The following is a 23466-nucleotide window of genomic DNA, read 5'->3' as shown; positions in this document are numbered from 1 at the left end:
ATCATACGGGCCCCAAGTATGGTGTCACATGTATCGTGACAAAATGTCTCTATACAAAGGCCTCCAAAACTACCCAGGGTTACTGGCTTTTGTTTTTAGCCACTTCTGGCTCTTTCAAAAACAACAGAGACCAAATATCTTCACAAACCAACCTGAACGCCACATGTAGCCAACATCAAATATTCCCAATGACATCATTGTGCTGGTGTTTCACTAGGGGGCAGTATGAACCCAGAACACCAGGGACTCCGTCTGCTGCAGTTTCCAACCAAACCAGTTTGCTCTTTTATGTTATGTTATTACTCCTGCAAAAGACTCACTTAAATCAATTATCCCAAGAAAGGTGAGTGGGAGAGAAACCGCTTGGGGAGGAAAATAAAAACGGCCTGGGTTGCTGAAATAAAGCATCTGATCATGAGCAGAAAGAAATAAGAGGCGTCTCCTGTGCATTGCAGGCTATTTGAGACAGGGGGCGATGTTTCTTCACTCACCCTCGGTGGCAAACTGTTCCAGGTGCTTTAATGTGATCTCTTTGTACCTTGAGCTGTCTGCCAGACGGTCATAGATCACCGTGTCCTGAAAGGAAATAAAAACTCATTGGTTCCCAACGACCAGAGGCTAGAGATGCTAACCGGCTGCAGTCGTGCGTGTGGTTAGATTGAATCTGAAGCTCGTTTCTATCCCTCATCAGATGCGCAGATGTTGGGCACAAAGACAACCAGGCTTCTTGGCTATGCAGTCCAGTCTTTTACAACCACACGCAGAATACAGAACATAAAACGTAACATGAATTTTCAGTGTATGTGTAATGTAGAATGTTTTTGCAGACTTCCAGGTGGCCTAAAACATTTATGGCAAAAAAAAAATATTAATATTAAAAAAGACAGCGTTGCTGTATCTGTCACTTTGCACACGTGGAACATATGCAGCAGCCTCATCCCGCTGCTCAAAGAGAGACTTCCTAATGTGAGCGAGACGCAGAGCGGGACGGGTTGCTGATGGGCTGTCATGTGTTGCCATGGAGAGAGACAGGCACTCACGGCTCCTTTGCAGTAGAGGCGAATCTTCCCAGATGGGGTGCGCATGATGACCGACATCCTCTTCCTCGTGCTGTGAAACAAAAAGCCCAGTAAAGAGAAAGAAAAGGAGATGGAGAAAGCAAACCGAACGGTAGCAGCCGGAACGTTTAAACGAAAGCAAATACCTTGTGAACTCCAGCACGTGAAGCAGCTCATACTTTTCTTCGCTTCCGAGCTGAAAAATCAAAGGGAAATGCAAATTAAACCCCCGAGCAGACGCCTCCATCTTGGGTTTTCTGTCGGAGCCAACATCAAGTAGCGCAAGGAAACCTTTTCGTTTTCATTTGAACCAGCCGTAACTGCAGTTTAAATGTGTTTATAGCGGTTGCCTCCTGAGCTGATGGCGGGAGGGAGAGGTGCAATTCAATTAACTTGGGAAGACTCCGAGGCAAAAGATCAGAGTGATTAAATAGACGCTGAGAATTTCAGAAGCTCTAATGACGATTAGGAAACAGGACGAACGTCTTTAACCCGGCAGGTGGGGGAAAAAAATGGAGCTGTTCTGGCTTTTCAGCCTCAGGGTCCTTTAGCGCAGTCTTCATGTTTCAAGCTAACAGCAGAATGGCTGACCTGAGCTTTGGAGGGGAGACACCGCCTCACCTTCACGTGTGATCACAAACAGATGTACGGTTTTGATTTTGCCTGGCCTAGCTAAGTATCTATTTATGACAACAGGTGTAACGCCTGGAAAGGACTCTGGGCGGCGAGCCCAGGGCGGCATGTCTTTGTGGGGCTCCAATAGCAGACAACTAAAACAACAAAGACAACAGAAAAAAATGTTATCGGTAGCTTTTGACTGATTGTTTGAATGTCAAAACTAGATTATAGGGCCTGACTTCCAATTCAAAATATTAACAATGCTCAAACCTTAACTGAACTAAATACAAACATTTTCCAGTGTTTTTTTTTGCAGTATCAGGACCACCTTAAAGAGATAAAAACAGGGAATGTCCAAATATACTCAGGCCCTTTTATAAAACGTATTTTGTAGAGCACAACACTTGCATAGGACAAATGTCTTTTTTTAGTTGCCTTGTTTGATTATTTACATAATAGGACGTTGTTTCTTACAAATGCGTGTTTATCGGGGTAGTGTATGTGCTTATAGGTGGAAGTCACATGGAGAGGGAGGTACAAACTGAGGGGGTTACTCAGGCTGGTATTACATGCAAAAGCTGAAAAGACTGGGAAACCATTTCTCCCAAAAAGAAAAAAGCAGCAAAAAACACTTGTTCCAAATATGTCATCTTTAAGCACTTAACATTAGGGCTGGACAATTAATTGCATTTGCAATATAATTACAATTTTAAAAACTGCAATTTCCAAATCTCAGAGGTCTGCAATTATTGGCTACATAACAATTATTGGATCAAACGCGTCCTTTAGGTGTCGGTAATTATGTTTAAAGTGGGTTTGCTCCACATGGAAGGAAAGAGAGTTGCAGCAGTGAGATAATCAAATTTTATTATTTGTTTTAGAGTTTATATAATCAATACTTTTTTACCAGGAATCTCACCATAGCATAAGTACCGGTGAAATTGTTTAATACATAGACTTGTTTGTTGGTTGCACTTTATGTTCAAGAAGGATTGATGTCCAAATCATTTAAAAGTTATTCTCTTGAAGAATAATAATAATAATAATAATAATAATAATAATAATAATAATAATAATAATATTCTGATTAATAAAAACAGTTCAATTTCTTGTTTTAAATAGTCCTCGTTTACAGACATCTTTATCTACAGGTCATTCTTGTTGCTTGTGGTTAATGCAGAGAAAAGTCTAAATTAAATCGCAGTTATGGTTGAAATATATCACAATTTAGATTTCTGGGAAAATCGTACAGCCCTACTTAACATGAACCTTGTTGATTGGCTCCGGAGTCCCACAGTGTGGTGTGACACCAGACCATCATGAAAACATTGTTCTAACATCGCATGTTCCATCCATCAACATCCTCAAAGCTTTCTCGACTTACTAGTTCCACAATCACGCTGTCGGGGGTCCGTCCAGAAAACACAAAGCCGAGGGTTCGGGCCGCTCTCACAAGAGCTCCTTCGTCTTAGGAGAAAAGAATAAAGGAAAAAAGATATACATGAAGAGACCCGTTGGCATATTGTTGCTCAGAGATGTTTTGGAAATAGAGCTGGACAGTTTGCACATAAATCTATTGCACCTGGAAAAAATGGACGACAAAGACAGAACCTGTAAACAGAAGACAGATTCTGCAGTTTCTTCACACCAGCTAAAGTATTAATGGCCCTTGAAGAAACGACAACACTAGAGCTGTACAACATATCGCAAGCATATTGATAAAGCAATATCTCTTTGCGGAATGTTTGCTGTTGCGAAGGACTGTTGGAATGCGTTCATGGTTGACTATTATATTTCAAGGGTCATGAATTAACATAAAACAATAATATATTCTGCCTGCTGGATGCCGTTCTACTGCAGCTGATGCTGACATCTGACATGGATTATGGCAACCCAGGAGCTTTAAAGGTCAAAGTGACAGTTTGAAGCTTTGTATTAATAAATAATAAGGGGGAAAAAGGAGTGTTGTTATTGTAGTATTCAAGAAAAAATGTTCAGGCTTTGTCACACCCCAACCACAAGCTTCAATTGTATTCTATTGGGATTTTATGTGAAAGACCAACACAAAGTAGAGCATTATTGTTCAGCGGGAGGAAAAACAATATTGTTATCAACATGTTTTACAAATTAAAATTGACTTTAACTTAAAAATATGTGGTGGGCGTTTATACTGAGACCCCCCAGAGTCAATACTTTGTAGAACAACTGACTAACTTGCTAATGGAGAGACTAAAGGTTTTGCAAAACAGCGTGCGATAGGATGGAAAGCAACTGGGAACATCACTTTTCAAGACCTGCCACAAATTATCAATTGGCTTTATGTAGGTCTGGACTATGACACATGACTTATGCCCTCATCAGCATTCTTGTCACTGCTGAAAAAAAAAGTCCTCCCACTGCACGATGTTACCACCAGCATGTTTTACTGCAGGGATACGATGCTTAGGGTGGTCGGAAGATTAGATTTTTAGCCATAAATACTGAATTTCATGACAAACCTTGCGAGTCTCCTAAACTCAGTTGCTTGTGGTCTAATTATGGCTTTATATAATCCGTGACTTGTCTCGCCTCTTCCTAGAAGGCCATATTTGTGGAGTCCAACTAAAATGTGTCCTGTTAACAGGCTCTCCCACCTGAGCTGTTGGTCTATGCGGCTCCTCCAGAGGTAGCAGAGGTGCCTTGGCTGTTCCTGTGATTAGAAACTCACCTTCCTAGGACAGTCAGTTAAGGTGGACAGGCGTGGTTGTTCGTTGGTACAAATACTTTTAAATTTAGTGTAGAAATACACCCGAATTTTTGATGCTATATTTCAATTGTAGCTTACATAAACACTCGGTTTTAAGCTAGCCCTGAAGCTACTGGAAGGAATTTGTCCTATAAACAATGACTATAGCATCAGCAGAGGATTCGCTATTTAATACAATTATTAAAAGTTTCAAATGCCTCTCCTCGAAGTTTAGTTCAGTGTTCACTTTCTACCAATAATCTAATGAAACTCTTAACAAGTTGTTTTTATTCAGATCAGTTTTACAGCATACAGAGATATTTATCTCCAATACCAGTAGGAGATAAATTACTGACGAAATACTGGATATATAGGCTTGTTTTGCTTTCTCTTGTTCATAAAAGAAAATACTTTAAGGCCTTTCCCTTTTTACAATGTTTGTCATGATAGCAGTTGTGTGGAGTTAAAAGAAGCGTTGAAGGGCATGTTTTCCTGACTGACAGCTGTCTATGTTCATTACTCCAAACTGTGAATGTGATAGACTGAGGGATCACGCTAAGGCTAAAGAAATCAAAAGTGACATGCACCAGGCTTTTTGTAAACAGGAGACCACAGTGTATAGTGTGTTCCTGAGCTCTCTGGTGCTTTTAGGATTATATAAATGCCTTTATGAGACACTGGGGCCAGGAGGCTAAAGCAGAGTGTTCCTCTGCCTTTGCTCAGGCTCACAGGTCAACACACGGGGAATTAAACATTAGAGAAATGCTTCAAAGTCATGTTTATCCAAACCACCTGGAAGCAGCTCCAGTTTTTTTTTGGTACACAGTTTCACAGGATGTGTACAGAGGTAATATAAATAAATGTTTCTCTGAGAACTATCTAAGGGGGGGTAAAAAAAAAACTATATCCGTGTCTTGAGTGTCATGATAAACTATAACTAAAACATCCGTCACGTGCTTTAAAGAAAAGAGAAGATAAAACATTCGCTGATCCTGTTCATCAGCACACTAAGCCGCTGGGATGACATACCAGAGGAGAATAATGAGTTCCGATACCTGGAGAAGCAGCTTGGTAGATGATTTCTCCATCCACGCGCTCAGGGACTGCAGTGTGACAGATGGCCATCATGGTCATGAACTCCAGGATAACAGCAGCTGTAGGCTAACAAAAGAAGAAAGGACCCCTTCGACTTTTAATGTTGCTAAATAAAACATGTCACAGAAGCAAGGCGACCTTGTTCTAAGGTGGAGCAGAGGCAGACAGAGCCCCGATTGAGACTGATTGATATTAAGGAGACATCTTACACTGACTGATGAATAACAGCAGTAAAATACTGTAAAAGCAGCCATTACTAGAGTCAGACATGAAAAAAAAAGGATTTTAAATGAATGTATGAGATGTACGTAGATAAGGAGGAACTGCAAGTTGCAAGGCTTATTATTTAAGTCAAGTTTATTTGTATAGCACATTTCAGCAGCAAGGTGGTTCAAAGTGCTTTCCATCATGAAACATAAAAACATAAAGACATCGAAACAGTCACTAGTTGTGAGATCAGTAACAAACAATTAAATTGTATTAAGTGAAAACATCGTTACACATCAAATATGTTGGTCAATGTTCCTGCTATTATGGGCAGAAAGCAACTCTGAACAGGTGGGTTTTCAGTGTTGATTTAAAGGAACTCAGTGTTTTGACTGATCTGCAGTTTTCTGGAAGTTTGTTCCAGATTTGTGGAGCATGGGAACTAAATGCTGCTTCTCCATGTTTGGTTCTGGTTCTGGGTATGCAGAGTAGACCAGAACCAGAAGATCTGAGCGGTCTGGAGGGTTAATAAAGCTATCGATTGAAGTCTGTATAATACTGCTAATGTCCCCAGTGTTGATCTTAATTTTATTCATCTTGGAAGTAAAAGTAGGGCAATAAGTAAAATAAAAATTTAAAATCCCACTGTCCTTACATCTGCATTAATCCAGTTATGAGGGTAGACATTGTAAGAGTAACTATAAAAACTGATTATATTAAATAACTTTAACCAGTAAAACTATCAAATGAGGACGAGAGAGAACCAGATAAGCTGTTCCTTCTTCCAAGGCTGTTCAGTAGTACTTCACAACATTTAAACAATTGATGATCAGGTTATCACTTCACAGGCAAAATAAAATAGAAATATTCCATAAAATTTAAATTGGAAAAATAACTACGGTTATATTTACAGTTCATTGTGTTTGCTTCCAGCCGGCGTTACAACAAAGATCCAGTGCAAACATCTTCATAATTAACTCATCTAATTGGAGAAACAGAGTCCACTTGTGAGTAATTTAATCTCATTATAAATCCAGCTGTTCTGTTAAGACCTAAGAGGTTTATTAAAGAACGTCTTAATGAAAACCAAGGAACACAGCAGACAGGTCAGGGATAAAGTAGTTTCATGATCATTCAGGATTCATGGAGATGTTTTAAGCAGAGTTAGGTTATAAAACAATACCATACGCCTCTGACATATCATGGAGCCATTTTCAATCAATAACCTGAAAATGGAAACACTATGGCACTACTGCTAAGCTACCAAGATATTCCTGCCCACATAAACTGGCAGGTCAGACAGGGATAGCATTAAGCAGGCAAAATATTCTAACTCTGGTAGGGGAATCTGTTCACAGAACAAATATTAGTTGTGCACTCCACAATTCTGGCCTTTATGGAAGAGTGGAAAGAACATAGCTACTATTCAAAGAAAGCAATAAGCAGCCAGGTTCACAGCTTTACACAAGCTGTGTCGCCAGCACAGCAAACATGTGAAAGAAGGTGCTCTGATCATATAGCACCAAAATGCAGCTGTTTGCCCTGTATGTAAAACACTGCCACAAAATTAACACTGCGTATCACCAAAAAACACATCGCTGAAATACAGCGGTGGAGTACCATGTTGTGGAGCAGCCGGGACTAGCAGCAGGGACAAGGAAGCAGATCAGAACTGATGGGACGATGGACGGAGAACAGTCCTGAAATTAAATGTGTTTGAGGACGTTGACCGAGGTTCACCTTCCAGTAAAAGGATGACCCTAAGAACACAACCAGAGCTACAATAGATAGACCAAAAGCAGTGAATGCGCCACTCTCGCTTGTCCTGAGCAGCTCTCACCTACTTGACTGATCGGTCAGGATTCTCTTTTTATCTGTGTTTTTTTTTTTATTCTGCTGGTGAAGATTCTCAGTCATCCAGGTCATAGTCATTCCAAAAAAAGTAAAAAACCAAAGCAACTGGACTTGTTTTTCGTAGTTGAAGACGTTTCGCTTCCTCTCCAAAAAGTCTGGAGTAATGTGGAGTAACAAGCTTTATACTACTGCCAAACAAAGGCCTTGTAATGGCTTAGATAAAGCTTTCTGGAGAGGAAGCGAAACATCATCAACTACGAAAAACAAGTCCAGTTGCTTTGTTTTTTACTTTTTTTTGGAATGATTTTTTTATTCTGAAAAACTGTTTATTTTGAAAATATATTAGGTTTCGCCTGTGTTTGACGTCTTTATCCAGCGAGGACGCTTTACTCATCCTCACTGCAGTTGTTTCAAGCGATCCTCTAGGGGGGATACACAGTTCTATACCTCATAACACAAGTCAATTTCGCTTGTTGGCCCAGCAGACACATACACCTTACACCCTGCCACCCTTCCCAACACAACAAGATAAAAAAAAAAAATGAATGAAAATAAAACATTCACAGCCTCAACTATTCATAGGCTGAGATCTACCAATTTGTTTTAAAACAAACCTTTTCCAGATTGAGTCACAGAAAGGCTGGTTTGTAAGAAGAAGAAAAAAAATGCAGCAAGTATTCAGATTGAGTTTAAGAGTTCATGTTGTGGCTTCTGCTGTTTTTATCTTCAAGTAATAAGATATAATAGGAAAATCCGATACCAAAACGTTAAAAACTGTTTAGGTTTAAGTTATAAGGCATAAAAATGTGTGCCAATTTTGTTGTGTGGCTCTTTGCAATGCTGCTGGAGTTTATTCTAGCTCTTGAAGCTGAACTTGCTGGCCACTCCTGGTTTAAGATTAAAACATATTCATAAATTACAACGGGCCAGTCACAGTCAAGATCTAAATCCAGCTTGAACAATTAATGTTTATAGAGCAGAGGTCTCCAACATTGTGCCTGCGGGCACCAGGTAGGCCCCCAGGACCATAAGTGTTGCCCTCAAGCCTGTTCAAAGAAATAAAACAACCCTCCGTGGAGCTGCATTTAAAACGCTATTTTATTCAGTTGCTCCTCTTTTTAATCATACTTGTATTTACATAGATTTAAATAACAAAAGCATTAAAACATGTTTATTTTACGCAAATTTAAGGTGAGCTTGGACTCTTGTAGTTCAAAGGTCAGGACAGGTAGCCCTTCGTATGACACAGTACCGATGAAGTAGCTCTCAGTATCAGTAAGGTTGGTGATCCCTGCTACAGACGCTCCAACCAATTTGAATGAGCAGGAGAAAATACGCGGATTTGCAGCTGTTATTGCAGTAAAAAGTGGCCAAACAAAGTATTTAGTTGGGTGGGCTGAATATTAATGCATGACACAGTTGCAGATCATACTTGTAAAAATTACTCCACTTGACAATCATGCAGGACTTTGTGTTGTTCTGTCACATAAAACGAAACAAAGCAAATTTGTGTTTTTGCTCTTCTGTGACAAAATGTTAAAAAGCTGAATAGGTATGAAAACTTTTGCAAGGCAATGTAACACCTTCTTCTCAGCTTTGCAGATTTAACAATAGCCCTTCACCTTCACAATTCTGTCCATGAAATTAAATCCAGGACCGGTTATCTGTTCACAAACCACTAAAGGTATTTCTAATTATTCATCAATCAATTTGCACACTGCAAAAACGGATGCAAAAACAAGTAAAATGTTCTTAAAAGTTAGTCTATTTGTCCTCGATTTGAGCCAGTAAATAAGATTATCTGCCAATGGAATGAGTATCTTTACCCCTAAAATAAGATAATTAGACATCCTGCACTTGAAATAAGATGATGGAGATGAATTGTTCCTATTTTAAGAGGAAAAAATCTTATTCCATTGGCAAATAGTCTTATTTACCTGCACAAATCAAGGACAAATACACTTATTTTAAGAAAATGTAACTTATTTTTAGTTCTGTTTTTGCAGTGCACTGTCCTCGTTCGTTTTTTCTATACGTTATTGTGTTACGGCTCTCGTGTCTCATATACATAAAAACTGCCGAAGCTTTCCAGAATGTCAGCAGCATCCCAACCGTTCCTTTGTAACGGCAGCCTGTGGTGTGTGTTACCTTCTTAAAAACATGCGGCATAAGTAGTGAATTGTCAGATCGGATCGGACAGACGACAGCTGGTAACGAGCCAATAGGCTCACAGAACTCGCCTGCTGGATTCTAGCTACTAACACACATTGAGTCATGCTTTTCCATCCAATATAAACTTGCCTCAGGTCACGGGGGAAAAAAAAAAGAAGAAAAAAGAGCCCAACCTACATACTGAGGGCATTTTACATTAATGAGAAGACCAGTGTGACTAACCTGCCGTGGGGTGCACTCAGACAGGCATCTGCTGAGGCTCCAGCTAATGCCGAAGGACTACCAGTCTGGAGTCAGTGTCTACAACTGAGCCAGGGATATTAGCAGCCTCCAGGGCCGCAGAAGGCCTCAGTACACCAGCAGGGGTAAAACATTTCCTAACAATGGCCTAATATTAGCCTGATCGCACTCACACTGCTGCTCTACCATCTCCAAGAGCAAGTATGCGGCTTTTATAAAGCTGCTGTAGCTGAAAACAAAGCAGCTATTACATATACAGTAATTACCTTTTAATTATGCTTTTAAAGTGCATGAATCTATGAAAAGATCATTAAAAAAAAAAAAGAGTGCTTCCTTTACTCCCTCACTTAAACACAAAGCTCTGTAGTTGAGGACATTGTTAGATTTATTCTGCTGGCCTTGAAAGCCAGGATGAAAGGAACAAAGGAGAAAATAAATGGCCGGGGCAGCGGGGGCAAATCAAAGGGCCACTTGTGAGCGAAAATGCACAGAGTTTGTTACAGTCCAGGTGGCCGTGAGAGTCCCCTCTGTCTCCTAGCAGCATGCTAATCTGGTCCGGGCTGACAGGTATCCTCTGAAGGACACGTGGGTGTGGATGTGTGTGCGGGAGAGAGAGCGAGAGGATTTGTGTGGACTAGGAGCTCAAGGATAACGCCACGAACAGCACAGAAATCCATCCTGGATATGACCCAACATACAATCAAAAAAATATATAAATCAAAAGTAAAAGGTATGTTTACTTATTTAATTGTAAATAAATTAATTTACAGATTTTTTTTTATTTATGCTTAGACAAATATTAACTAGACCAGGGGTCACCAACCTTTATGAAACCGAGAGCTACTTAATGGTGTTGTGCGAAGGGCTACCAGTGCTGACCTTTGAAATAGAAGAGTCAGAGTTCACCTTTACTTTAAGTAAAATAAACACATTTTTCATGCTTTGTTATAGATATTGTCATTTTTAAATCTAGATAAATGCAAGTGTGAATAAACAGGAAGGGTAACAGAATACAATAAAGTTTTAGATGTTCAGGGAGTTCAGGTAGATGTGCTGCATTCATTTTCTAGGACAGTGCATGGGGATGAGGCGGTAATAATACTTTTGTAAGGCACTTCTTCCCTCTCGGTCAGACGACCAAGAAGGAAGAAGAAAAACAATCAAGGTGGAGAATCAAGCTCGTCTTTCCTCAGATGTCGGATCTGATCAGTTAAAAAAAACACAAAGGATGTGCTGCAGCGCTTTTTGCCACTGAACTCTGGCTAACTTCTGCCACGGCAGTGTAGAGAAGCACTCGTCACTTCAGACTTGGCCAACGTGCGAATAGGTTGAAGGGTCAGGAGAAAGCGAAGGGGACAGCCAGTGCATAAACACCCAGGAAGTAGGTGAAAGTGGGAACCCAGAGAGCAAGTCCAACATCAGCAGCACTAGAAGGTGTCTAATTTGATCAGAACTGTTAAATCCACGCCTCCGTCTAAACCCCCTCGCCACAGTGTAAACAGTACGTCTCTAAAGAGCCTCCAGACATGTAAAACTGTTCTTAGAGGCAATAATTAGCAATGTCCTAGCATGACTCCTAATGACAGCCTGCAAGTGTTTCAAGAGTGAGAGTTTTAGGCGTGAAGAGACAGTCGGCGCTCTATGTAACATCATCAGCACTGCCATGCAAGTGACACTGACATTTGGATAGTGTGTAAAATATGTTTAATTCTTTTCAAAAACACTTTTAAAATTAAAGTTAAGCTTTTTTTGGCTTAGTGTTATATGAAAGTCAGCGAGGACCAGATATCCATAGAGTTTAAAGTAAAGACAGCAGCCAACTTTGCTAGAGGCACATCCAGAAATACACTGAATAGAATAAAACACAATAGAGATACCTTTGTTTTCCCAAAATAGAAAAATCCAGGGTTACACTAGATTAAATAATCTGAATTTTAAAAAGCTAATTTAAAGTTACGTTGTATAGCAGTAGAGACTGAACTTATCAGACAGGGAAAACATACTGTCCCAATATTAATTGATAACATGGCATACTCTACATACGTTGCGTAAAAAATACAATATCCAAGTTAAATACAGGAAAGACAGCAGCCGATTTAGGGAACGATGTGAGAAAACGATGCAATATGCATGATTGTACAAGCAAACACCTCAGAGTAACTAAAGCTTCTGAGAGACAGTTTAAATGATTGTTGATCATATAAAGAAATCACTCTTTAGTTTTGATGGTATTACAGGACAGACGAATCAATGTTGGCCATTTATAGAATCAGTGAGATGATATTTCCATTTCTCCTTTTTTTGTCAAATTCCTTGTTTCATGAACCAACTTGGTGTTTAAAGCAGATTTATATTCAGTTTAAAAATTCTGCCAATTTATCTTTATTTGATGCACAAGGGATTGTTTATTCTAGGCAAAACGTTTAACTGAGAATTCAAAAATACAAAAGATGGAGAGTGAAATTGCTTGGTGATGGAACTGAAATATTTCCTGCTTGAGCAGCCGACTGGGTGGCGGAAGTAAAATAAGAAAAATACCCTCCAAGAGGAGGCCAGAAATGTAACTATTTAAAAGAAAAATGTTGATGTTATGACTTGTTTTGAGAGAGCAAGACTTTCAGCCGATGACGAGGAAGCTGAACTTTGGAAATATTGTCAGTATTTTCAAATGCTCAAGGTCAAGGCAATTTTTGACTTTTCTAAAATATAGGCACAAAATGCTGTGCTAGAAATGCTGCTGTGCTCATTTCTAACATGATGCTAAAAGGCTAATTTGTCTTTGTTTTATGATATTAGTAAAAGCGGTTTAATAAAGACTGCTCACTTAGATACAGTGTGGTGTTACCTCAGACAACAACATAAATGGCTAATTTCTGCTCTGGTGAGAAGGCATTAAAAATATGTTTAAAACTTTATGTCTATGATGTTGTATTACAGATTACATGTTTTGACAGGTCAAAGCTTTACAAAAACTGGAGACTGAAAATTGGTCACGACATTCTGATCAGTACCACTGCTAATCTTTAAACAAGGTTCATCTTATTTTTTTGACAAATGGATGAAATAAAGATGGAAAAAAAAGAAAGGAATTGGTGACATCTAGCAAAAGCTACAGATTGCAACTAAACTTTATAAACATGACTTTTCAAATTTAAACAAAGCATTTTTCAAATGTGTTTTAAAGGAGAAGAATAGCTTCATGCCTTAAATTAGCTCAGGGACAACACACAGGTTAATGTCTGTTTTTACGTCAACAACGCTATCTTCTCTCCCCACTATTTGCGAGTGCATAGCCTGAGTTTCCTGTGCTTAGTTGAAAGGATTGACGGACGGTGATTTTCTGCTGAGGTAGCCTGTCTGCTTCAAGGTTCGACATTTTGTGCACTCGGGGACGGAGTTCCGACATACCAGGGTCAACAACACCTGAATGTATGAGCTACTATTGCCCTTCTATCATCTGAACCCAGTCTCCTCATTCAAGGCCTCACACAAATACCGCTCACTGAATATTTTATTTTTCTTTGTAAACCTGAGAGATGATCGTTTCTGAAAAACTCAGACCAGCATGTCTGCTAAAAAAAAGACCATACCACATTGAAAGTAGGCAAAATCCCTTTTCTTCCACATTCTGATGCTCCGTTTGCACGCCCTAAATGCACTGAGCTGCTCCAACCCGATTGGCTCATTTGCTATTTGAGCTGAGAAGCAATAGAAGAGCTTTGCCTAATTAGGTATTTTACTATTTTAAGTGATGTCTTTAAAAGCCGTTTTAAATAAATATTAGGTGTGGAAACAATGGACCGCAATTCACCCTGGCTTCAGCACAAAAGCTGGTGAGCAGAAATATGACTGAAGCCGCAGAGAGACCGTGGTTCTGAAACGGCGGTCGGTAATTAGCAGCGGGCATGGGCCCGTCAACATGGAGCTGGAGCAGACCGTAGACAAAGCCGATGTGCGAACAGATTCTGCTGTCATAACAAAGCAAACATCACAGTGGGATGACCATTTTCCCTGAGCAGAGATACTGTACATAATTAGATCCGACAGCTGCAGAGCAGAGTTGAGGAGGCAGAGTGAGTGACTCACGAGCCAAACAATCACAGCCTTCGCCCTAACCTACTGTATGTACAGACGGCCATGATGGCTCCCCTTGTTTCACATCTACAGAGTGTCTGGTGAACTTTACGATGAGCTACTCTTTGCAGGGTTCCTACAGCATAAGCCAAGTTAAATTCAAGACTTTTTAATGCCACTTGAAATAAAAAGTTAAGACCAACTTCACAATAAACAAGATAAACCTGGTTGCGACAACTTCACCCAGATGTTTATTTTAACATAAACCATTACTTTCTGGCTAAGTAGACATGTTAAAGTTTTGAAAAACATTCCATATAGGAAGAAAGCTAAAAAACACACAAATTACAGATGTATTTTTATCAACTACTGAGCTGAATTCACAAACTTTGTTTTGTTCCCTACTAAAATAAACTATAAATCAGTTTTAAAAACCACAACATAACCAGTGCCAACTCTTTTTCACAGCTATGGTCCGGCCGCAACAGTTCTTATTGGTTCCGCTATCGGGACTGAACCAATAATGGTTACATTGAGCCGTTCGGTAAATTTAAAAAAAATATAATTGTGTCAATTATTTTACTGTTTGGTAAGGATTGCAAAAATAAAATCCTATTTATGACCTGGTAACAATTTTAAGACCTAAGAAAGACTGATTTAAGACATTTTAATGCCAATTAAGGCCTTAGTTTTATATTACAGAATTCAATGCCTTTTAAGACTTTTTAAGGATCCACAGGAACCCTGTCCTTGGTTCATCCCCTGGCTTTTGTCTCTTTACAGTAATTTGAAAGCAAAAAGCCAAAGCATGGTTTGATTGAACTTATATCAAGTTATTTTGTTCAAAATTTTAAGTGGTATAAAGGAGAACTATATAAATGCCGAAACAGTCCACTTAAAAAAAGAAACTAATTCTAAAAGCTCCTCAGAGTTGGAGTCAAAAACCTTAATTTGTTCTAAACAGCAGCAGCGACTGGAGGCAAGCGACGGGGATCCCTGGCAATACTTACGTGATTGCTTTGGAGGTTTTCCAGTAAGCTCTGGTCATTAAATCCAGCCTCCTCTGATGAGTTCGTGCTGTGCCTGGAGAGAGGCGAAGGGGAGACGTCAACTCGCCAGAACACACTTTGATAGAGCAACTGAACAACACTAAAAAGCAAACTAGGACAAGAGAAAACGTTAGACTTGCCCAGCAAACAGCAGAGAGGCATGACACGTCACAATCAAAGCGCATTTCGACAACGATGACGATGCAGACACTTAGGGTTTCCCTTAGATTTAAAAAGTTGTTTTTAATTTCCTGCTACTGCGCCACCAGAAAGGCTTAATTTAAAAAAATAAAAAGCTAAAAATGACACCAATATCTCAGTCAAATCTAAATGCTAACATTCAACATATATACGCTATGTGGAAAAACTAAAAGAAGAACCCTTGATGCCTTTCCAATAAATTACACATTAACTAAGGTCTTATTACTAAAGAGTGGTCTGAGCGTAGCTTTAATATGAAGTAGATCTCATGTGTAAAAGCAGCACCTATGGCTGCAAAAAGAAACGAGTTCTGCACAAGTCGAGGAGAAAAATGACCCTGCTTCTCACTTGATTTATTACCCAAGTACTGACAGATGTGTAAGAGTTAATGGCGCCGGCAATGCGGTGTGCCAGCAGTATTGACAAAACTTGGATCAACCACATTGCAGGTGGAATGCAAATGTTGGTTTCCTGGGCTTGAATTAGGCAACGTGGAGTGCAAGTATTTGGGATTCTGTCCTTCATGCCGTAAACAGATTATTCAGAAGGAAAAAGTCCTGATATGAGAGATTATTTATTAAGAGTCCTGCCACAAAACAATCTGTGTCAATGTCTAATTACTTCTTTACTTGGCTCATACTGCCGCTTTTCGAGAAACTGGAATATGAGAAAAGTTACCCAATTTCTGTAATTCAATTCCAGACATAAAGCTCATTATATAGGTTAATTACACGCTGAATGATATATTTCAACAATTTATTCCAATTAATTCGGATGACTAGTGCTCACACAGCTTATAAAGGATCCAATAAAATAAAAAAGTTCTCAATACAGAAAAATTACAGCTGGCTGATAGTCCCCGGGAAAGATTGCCGTCACAGTTTACCCATATATCGGCACCGACACCCTCCACAAGGAGAGAAATTCCTTTTTAAACAAGCTGGTTGTTCACATCGTACTACATCCTAGCATATTATTGGAAGGTTGAGTGGAGGGAAAAAGTTTGGTAGACTAACTGATTTAATTTTCCAGCTGGACCTGGTACCTGCCCACCCTGCCAAAGGTAGCAGGATTTGCTCTGATAGACTGAATGTCACTAGATCTGACCTAAACCCTGCAGAAAATATGGGGAAACACCAGACCGACCATTCTACAGCCTAGCAGTGCATTTACAGTACATGGTCATACATACAAGATGGCTGATGTTTTCGTATTACAAACCCTTTTTTATTGGTCTCATGCAGGGTTGTGTACTCTTGCCTTAACTTGGTGAAAAATCACACAAACCCTTGAACTTTACTCGGACCTCGACACTGTTGACTCGTGATGTTACTTGGTTTTAAACCTTTAGACTTCTAAATACATGATATCTCATGCCTCATGCAGTGCTGAAATCCACCATGCATTTCTAATTTCCAGCTAATTTCAAAACCTTTGCAGAATTCCTACATCTCACATTCATTGAAGGAGAGAGAAATTGATAAAAGAAAATTAATACTTTTTAAGTGCAGTTGACAGAAAAAAAGATACCTGCAACCATTTAAATTGTTAGAAGACGTTTAATCTAATTCGCAAAATATGTGATGCAACAATGTCCAACTTACTTTCTACCTTAAGGAACAATAAACCAAGTCTAGCAACTAACTTTAGTTTTAATGTTAGCTTAACAACTAATAACTGAACTTCATTTTTGCAAGTTAAATCATACAAGCTCAAAGGTTATTTTGCATATTTGAGCAAAAACGTTCCATTTTCTTGTTGTCCTGTTGCGAAGAAAACTCTAAAAACAGTGAAAATGATCCTAGTTAACCCGAACAAACATACTTGTGAACTAACAATCGTTTTTTGGGCCACCTTTAATTTACCGTAATTAGATTTACATTTTCAGGCCAGATTACTTATATAGGATTTAAAACTGGACAAAATGGAAAGCATTGAGACTAAATCCAGCTATTTGTTCCTAATTCTACTTCTAATGATCAATGAAACTGAATTTTGGAGTTTTTTTATGAGATGCTCTGAATAAAATAATCACAATTAGTAAATTCTTAATGAGTTTTAATGGCATTGAATTACTAGAATACATAAAATTATTAAATAATTTTTACTTAAGAAAAAGCTGTTAATAGGAATTTTTAATAAAATTTCATAAGTTTGTTAGAAACAAAGAGTATTTTTCTATTCTTGTTCATAAGGGTCGTAAACGTATAAATTGCCTCTAACCACTGGGTGTACAGCAGGGATCAATATATGACTCTAGGATAAATATAGTCCTATAGATCAGGCAGACAGCCCTGGGTTTGATGGATAGCTTAAAGAGGCTCCAGTTACTTTGTCTAATCCAACACTAAGAGGGATACGGATCCACCAAAGACAACCTGAGAGCCAGCTGGAAAACTGACATGCAGGGACGCAAATTTAGGGACAGGATAAAAATGCTCTGTCAAAAAGTAAGATATTATATCATGGCTGGATAGACATGCTGGCGAATGGGAAAGCTGTTCATGCTCGTGTCAGGAAATCAAAATGTACTTCAATAAAAGGCTTAAATTTGGTATTTATTTCCTTGCACGTCTTCTATCACCGTAATAGGCCAGTGGAGCAGCTTGCCACGTTCTTTGTCTCGATGAAATCTGCCAGGAGCTAGACTGAGCGAGAACGGATCGAGGTATCGATTATCCACCAGCACGCTCCGCCCCGGTCGCTATGGGAACAAGGGTGAAGGCAGTTCACGGTCGATAATCAGCGACCGGATCCGGATCGAAACCTTGACATGCGTCCTGCTGTCCTCTTCAAGCTCCGAGGAGGAAATGAACTCATAACTGAGCTCTGTCAAGCTTGCTGCTCAACTTGGGCTGGTTTGCTTTTTTTTTTTTTCCTTCTCCTTTTTCTTATGTTTCATTTATGAGGAAAAAGATCAATCAAGAAATATGCTTTTGAGGAAGCCTGCAGCAAGTATATTCAATCAATCAAACAGACTCAAAATCCTCCATGCAAAATAAATTAGGCACACCCATGCTGCAAATGTGTGAGGACTGCGAGAGAGAGCGCTGCACGTGAGAAAGAGAGGGTGTAAAATGTAAGAGGGCAGCCATTGTTAAAATGCCGAATGAAAACCAAAGCTGTTTTTTTTTGCTTCTCTGACAATTATTATCTCTTTATCAAATCCAACCTACAGATGTGCACATGCATGAAGAAACGTACACGTTTGTTCTTAAAGAACTGACCATAACCATTTGTATAATTTTTTTTGTTGTTGTTGTTTTTTTTTTTAAGACAGATACACACGGTGTTAAGAGCCACAGTCACAAACAACAACACCTCCAGATAGTACTGCACGGGCACAGAGAGGAACCACACACTGAGGTATTGTGTTCAAAGTCACGATTTCCACAAGGCAATGCAGCACTAATACATCACAAAGGCAGGGAGGACGGGGTTTTTTTTGGTTTTTTTTTTATTTTTTTTTGTTCCTTACACCAATCATCTTACCAGTCTTCTTCTGCAAAACTACCCTCCTCAGCTTCAGGGACATGGCTGTTGGAGCGAAGGTGGAAAGAAAAGGCATGTTGTTGTCAAAGATGTTGGTTTGACATGCTGTGTTAATGTTCGGGCACCAGGACCAGCATTTAGTTTTTTATTTTAAAAGTGATGTGGGGCAAGAAGGCTTACTATGCTCTCTAATTAAAGATGCAGATGCAGTACACGTATTTTGCTGCAAGGGGGCGACATACAAGCGGCGCTGCGTTTAAAAAGCGGCGTAGGATGAAGGGAAAGAAATGCAGAAACAACCTGCCGGCAGCTGTTTAAGGGGGTTGCTCTGCAAAAGCAGGAACTTTTTTTTCCTCCGCCTTTGTATTGGTATCTGAAGCTGGTAGCGTCTCACACCGCCCTGACCTGAAAGCATCTAATTATCCGCCTTCACATATGCGCGGTTTTCTCTGTCGACAATGGAGAGTGTTAGGACTATACGGATATAACCTCTTTAGTGTCCTAGCTCCTTAAAAAGTATTGCAGCGATGTAGTTATACACCATAGCGGGCATTAAGTTATGACCAGGTGCCTAATAGTGTGCCGGTTCCCCTTTTGCTGCTAAAACAGTTCAAACTCGTTGAACTGAAACTGAAGGAATATTTTTAAGTACTGAGACTGTCTAGCACAATTATTATTTTGGGGGAATTAGAGTGATCTGCAGAAGATTACAGTTTTACATTTGACTTATGAGCCTTTTGGTCTTGAACCTCTGCAAAAGAAACCTTAGTATTAACTAACCAATAAATCTGTCTGCACATTTATTTTTTTAAATATTGCAGTAAGCATCTACAAACGTGTCTGATGCAACGCTAACAGACATCCAGCTACTACTTGGCATAAAAAAATAAAAAATCTAAAAATAATAATAATGTCTGAATACAACCTGATGTTTGGTGGGTTGGAATTTTAACCCAAAAATACGCTTTCAGCGCAGTCCAGACGCCCCGGCGGCTTCAGAGAGACATTCGTTTCCAAACCAACATCATTTCTCCTTCAGATTTGAACTCCAATCCAGTGGAATTAATTAATGTCTAAACCCTTGGGCATGGCTTTATTAATTACAGCAGCACTTAATTTGTGGCGAGGCGCACACACAGGCGGCGGTGTCAGTGGGGGTTTCTTATGTGCGCTGAGACAAAAATTACAAGTCACGCTACTCAGTGGGGGCCAAGCACGTGATTTCACATTTCTTTATCAAGAACGCACGTCTTATCTTCGCATTTCCTCAAATGTTTCCCCTTTTTATAGGACTTTAGAGAAATTGTCTGAAGTGGAGCGCTTAAAATGTGCTCTCTAGCTAATCTGGAGAAAAAAATCTGTTAGCTGATTAATCATTGTCTCCGGATTGCTCCTGGGTTAAAGCCATCCTTTAGATGTATTATGAGAGCACAAACAGGCTGCTATATGTTTCTGTTTGTTTTGGAAACTATACTTTTTTTTTTCTACCATCCAATTTCAGTTTGAGAGCCTTAATAAAAAAAAAGGTGAAACGAACCAAACATCATCAGCTGTTCTCCCCGATGCTCAGATCTCTATTAGATGCACAAAGGAGTCGATATTGGAGAATAAAAAAAGGAAGAGAGGCAAAGAAAAAACAGGCACGTGATGAAACTGGCCTCTTTTTCGGCTTGACCTGGCGTGACTGGCTGGTCGGAGGCTCAAATATCCGATTGTGACAACACTCTGGCGTTGGCACAGTCACTGAGAGCAGAGGACTCTAATTTAGCCGGTTTCACAATTACTGGGGCGTTTGAAATGAAGACCGCGGCGGCGCAGAGATGGAAATAGCAATTTCGACCGAAACTGTATTTTCTACAACATGCCAGGACCTCAGTGAAGTTCCCGCCCCGTCGCTTCCACAAAAGAACAGCAGTCAAAGGTCAGCCAGGTATTAAATTGAAGTTGCCATGTTTTGTCCTACTGGGCGTTTAACTCCTGCCTGGCATGGGGCATTCTGGGTTTGGAAAGGTCGGCGACTTTTTTTAAGGCCAAGATCTACATGCACCTGCAGGGACACTGATATTTTAGTTATGCTAAATGTGCTAAAAGCAGTATTCTGTAATATAAGATGGCAAAGACAGTTTAAAATATAATCCCTTTAATCCCCTTGTTTTTATTTTACACCAAAGAAATGAGGACATCACCTCTGCCCCAAATTAAAAATAAGGCCAAACTTTAATTGATGCATCTGTTTCACTGCTGCTTAAAAACAATATTTGAAGGCGAAAGTGTCCATCCCTGTTGGAGCTGGAGGCTTGACAGAATAAAGTCCCAAAAAAAAAAAAAAAAAAAAAAAACAGAGAAAAAGGTTTAATAGAAAACAAGAAAAATTCAACTCTGCTTCCAAAGTTGCTGAAATGAAATATGAGCAACAATATTTGGGGACGGCCCGTCCTTGCCGTAATTTTCACTGTAACTCCTGAATGTGTTATTGTTGAGCCGGAGACCAGCGCTGGGAACAAGCAAGGCGTTCTTTACGGGGATCGTAAGCACATCTTGACTGGAGCAGAGCAAACCTAAGGTACAATAACGTCCTTCGATGTGAACTAGCTTACTTACTTTTTTATTAAAGGAATCCAAACGGGATTAATCATTTACCGTCACGCCTGCACTCGCTTTGCCGTCTCTGAAGACACTCAGCTCGCCCACTTGTTTTGCATTTGTTAAGGCTAATTATTGAGGCACAGAATTAAAATCAGAGTAGGAAGAAAGAAAAAAAAAAACAAGAACCTATTTGTTGAAATGTTAAAAACGCTCCCAAAAAATCTTTCATGTTTTATGACAGGAAACGGCACAGAAACACCAACGGCCGGCCAGGGCGACGGCGTGAAGAGCCTTTGCTTGCAACTTTTCCGTCCAGGTTTTATTTATAGTCAACGCTGAGAGGAAGAGGAGAACCGACGCAGCTGCTAATGAGAAGACGAGGAAGAGCCGAGGAACGGCAGGTGCACGCTGATGCATAACCAGCATTTAATAAAGGCTACGGGTGGAGGCAAAGGGATGGGATGTGGGGGCGGGGAGCAGGGAACGTGAAAGCAGGACGTACCCATAGGCCACGCCGGCAACGGTGCACTTCTTAAACTGCATCACATTACAGGTCAGCGTTCCCGTCTTGTCAGAGAAAATGTATTTCACCTGCGTGGGGTAGAAAAACAGCTTATAGGAGGACGGGTAGTTCCAAAAAGACGGAAAACCTCTCAAGAAACACACATATAAGGACAAAAATCAATTAAACGAGTCGTTTACCTGGCCTAATTCTTCATTTAGATTGGATGTGCGGGCCATGGCAGGTGTGTTTGTGGGCTCGTACAGCATGTCGGTGTCCTGAAAGAAATCACAGAGGAGCGATTAAAGCAAAGACGATGCCCAAAATCTTTCTGATAGCTCCACTCACCCCCCCCCCCCCATAAACAGGAAAATACCTAAGAGTTGCCAGATAGTATTTACTTACAGCTGCTTCATTAGGAATACGAAGGATAAACCCGACTAAACATCTGGGGGGGTTAGCATAAAAAACAAAAACGTGTGATTCCACAGAGGAAACACTTGGCGGGTTGACCTAGATAGGGGAGATTACGTAAGAACATCTCCGTTCATACACCTCACATCATGTAGGACTGAGATGCAGACATGTTCCTTTCTGCTCCGCTTTCAAGCTTCCTCACGCAGAAAGCGTCTCTTTCAGAAGCACCATGACATACGCTGAATGTGTAGACGTCTCCTTTAGGAAGCGCCGACCTTTTCCTCACGAGCTTCCACGTTCCGATCAGAAAAAAAATGGCTGAAAACACCGGTTTGGGTTCAGGCATCCAGCAGCGCCTTGCAGAAGTACTCAAACTCCTGGAGCTTTCCAAACACATATTTCATGTATTTGGCTGTTTTTGACAGACCAGCACAATGCGCTGTACATTTGTGAAGTGAAAGGCAACAGATTCATGCTTTACAAACATTTTAATCATCGATTTGTATTCACCCAACTTTCCACAGAGTATTTCAGAACCACCTTTTACTTCAGATGGAGCTGCAGCGGCTCGTCTCTACCAGCCAGGCCCCATCTAGGAGCCGAACCATTTATAGCATCACTTATAAGATGGCTTAAGCTCTGTTATACTGATTGTTTGGTTGAGAAGTGGGGTTTTTGTAAGAGCTTATTAAATAACTATTGTTCAGTTAAACAGCACAAAGATATTTCCTCTAGTAGAGAGAAGAACAGCTGACAAGTCACTGTAGAGGTCCTGCATAAATAAGATAAATAAGGCCTCCCATATCTTTCCTGAGTCGTTTTGATTGTATATTTTTAAGAAAAGACTTGTGCCTGCTCCTGCTTGCTCCTCTGACCACAACTGTAGAGCATTTGAGAACATTAATTTTCAAGTCCTACCCCAGGTTCTCAATTGGACGTCGGTCTAGACTTTGACTGGGCCATTCTGAGACACAGATATGCTTCGGCCAAGGACCAGAACCCCCTCATTCTCATGTTTGCTGTGTAATCTACCCGCTCTGTGGCAAACTACAAAAGGGAATTGATTTGACTTTTTTTCAGCGGCAGATTCCTTTTCTAAAAAGGCCAAACTTAGGGGGAGCCTGACTGAGGCTGACAGATTGTCCCAGCTGAGCTCGGGGTCTCTGCAGACCATCC

General features: G+C 40.0%; 1 protein-coding gene across 10 annotated transcripts in view; it reads right to left on the bottom strand.

Annotated features, from left to right (window-relative positions):
• The window catches only part of atp8a1 (ATPase phospholipid transporting 8A1), a 139560-nt gene that overhangs the window by 59080 nt on the left and 57014 nt on the right, over positions 1 to 23466 (bottom strand). For 8 of the 10 annotated variants that reach the window (XM_036127396.1, XM_012879903.3, XM_036127392.1 and 5 more), the window contains 9 exons: positions 22074 to 22151; positions 21874 to 21962; positions 18786 to 18830; positions 15054 to 15126; positions 5457 to 5562; positions 3061 to 3143; positions 1205 to 1254; positions 1041 to 1110; positions 492 to 576 (listed from right to left, as the gene is read on the bottom strand). In XM_036127396.1, coding sequence (XP_035983289.1) covers positions 492 to 576; positions 1041 to 1110; positions 1205 to 1254; positions 3061 to 3143; positions 5457 to 5562; positions 15054 to 15126; positions 18786 to 18830; positions 21874 to 21962; positions 22074 to 22151 — 679 coding nt within the window. The remainder of the gene's footprint in view (positions 1 to 491; positions 577 to 1040; positions 1111 to 1204; positions 1255 to 3060; positions 3144 to 5456; positions 5563 to 15053; positions 15127 to 18785; positions 18831 to 21873; positions 21963 to 22073; positions 22152 to 23466) is intronic. The other 2 variants (XM_036127399.1, XM_036127398.1) reach the window with 1 other exon arrangement.

Source organism: Fundulus heteroclitus, chromosome 23 (assembly GCF_011125445.2).
Source record: "Fundulus heteroclitus isolate FHET01 chromosome 23, MU-UCD_Fhet_4.1, whole genome shotgun sequence".
Classification (NCBI taxonomy): Eukaryota; Metazoa; Chordata; class Actinopteri; order Cyprinodontiformes; family Fundulidae; genus Fundulus; species Fundulus heteroclitus.
Note: the sequence above shows the minus strand (reverse complement) of the source record. Positions and strands in the feature narration are given on the sequence as shown.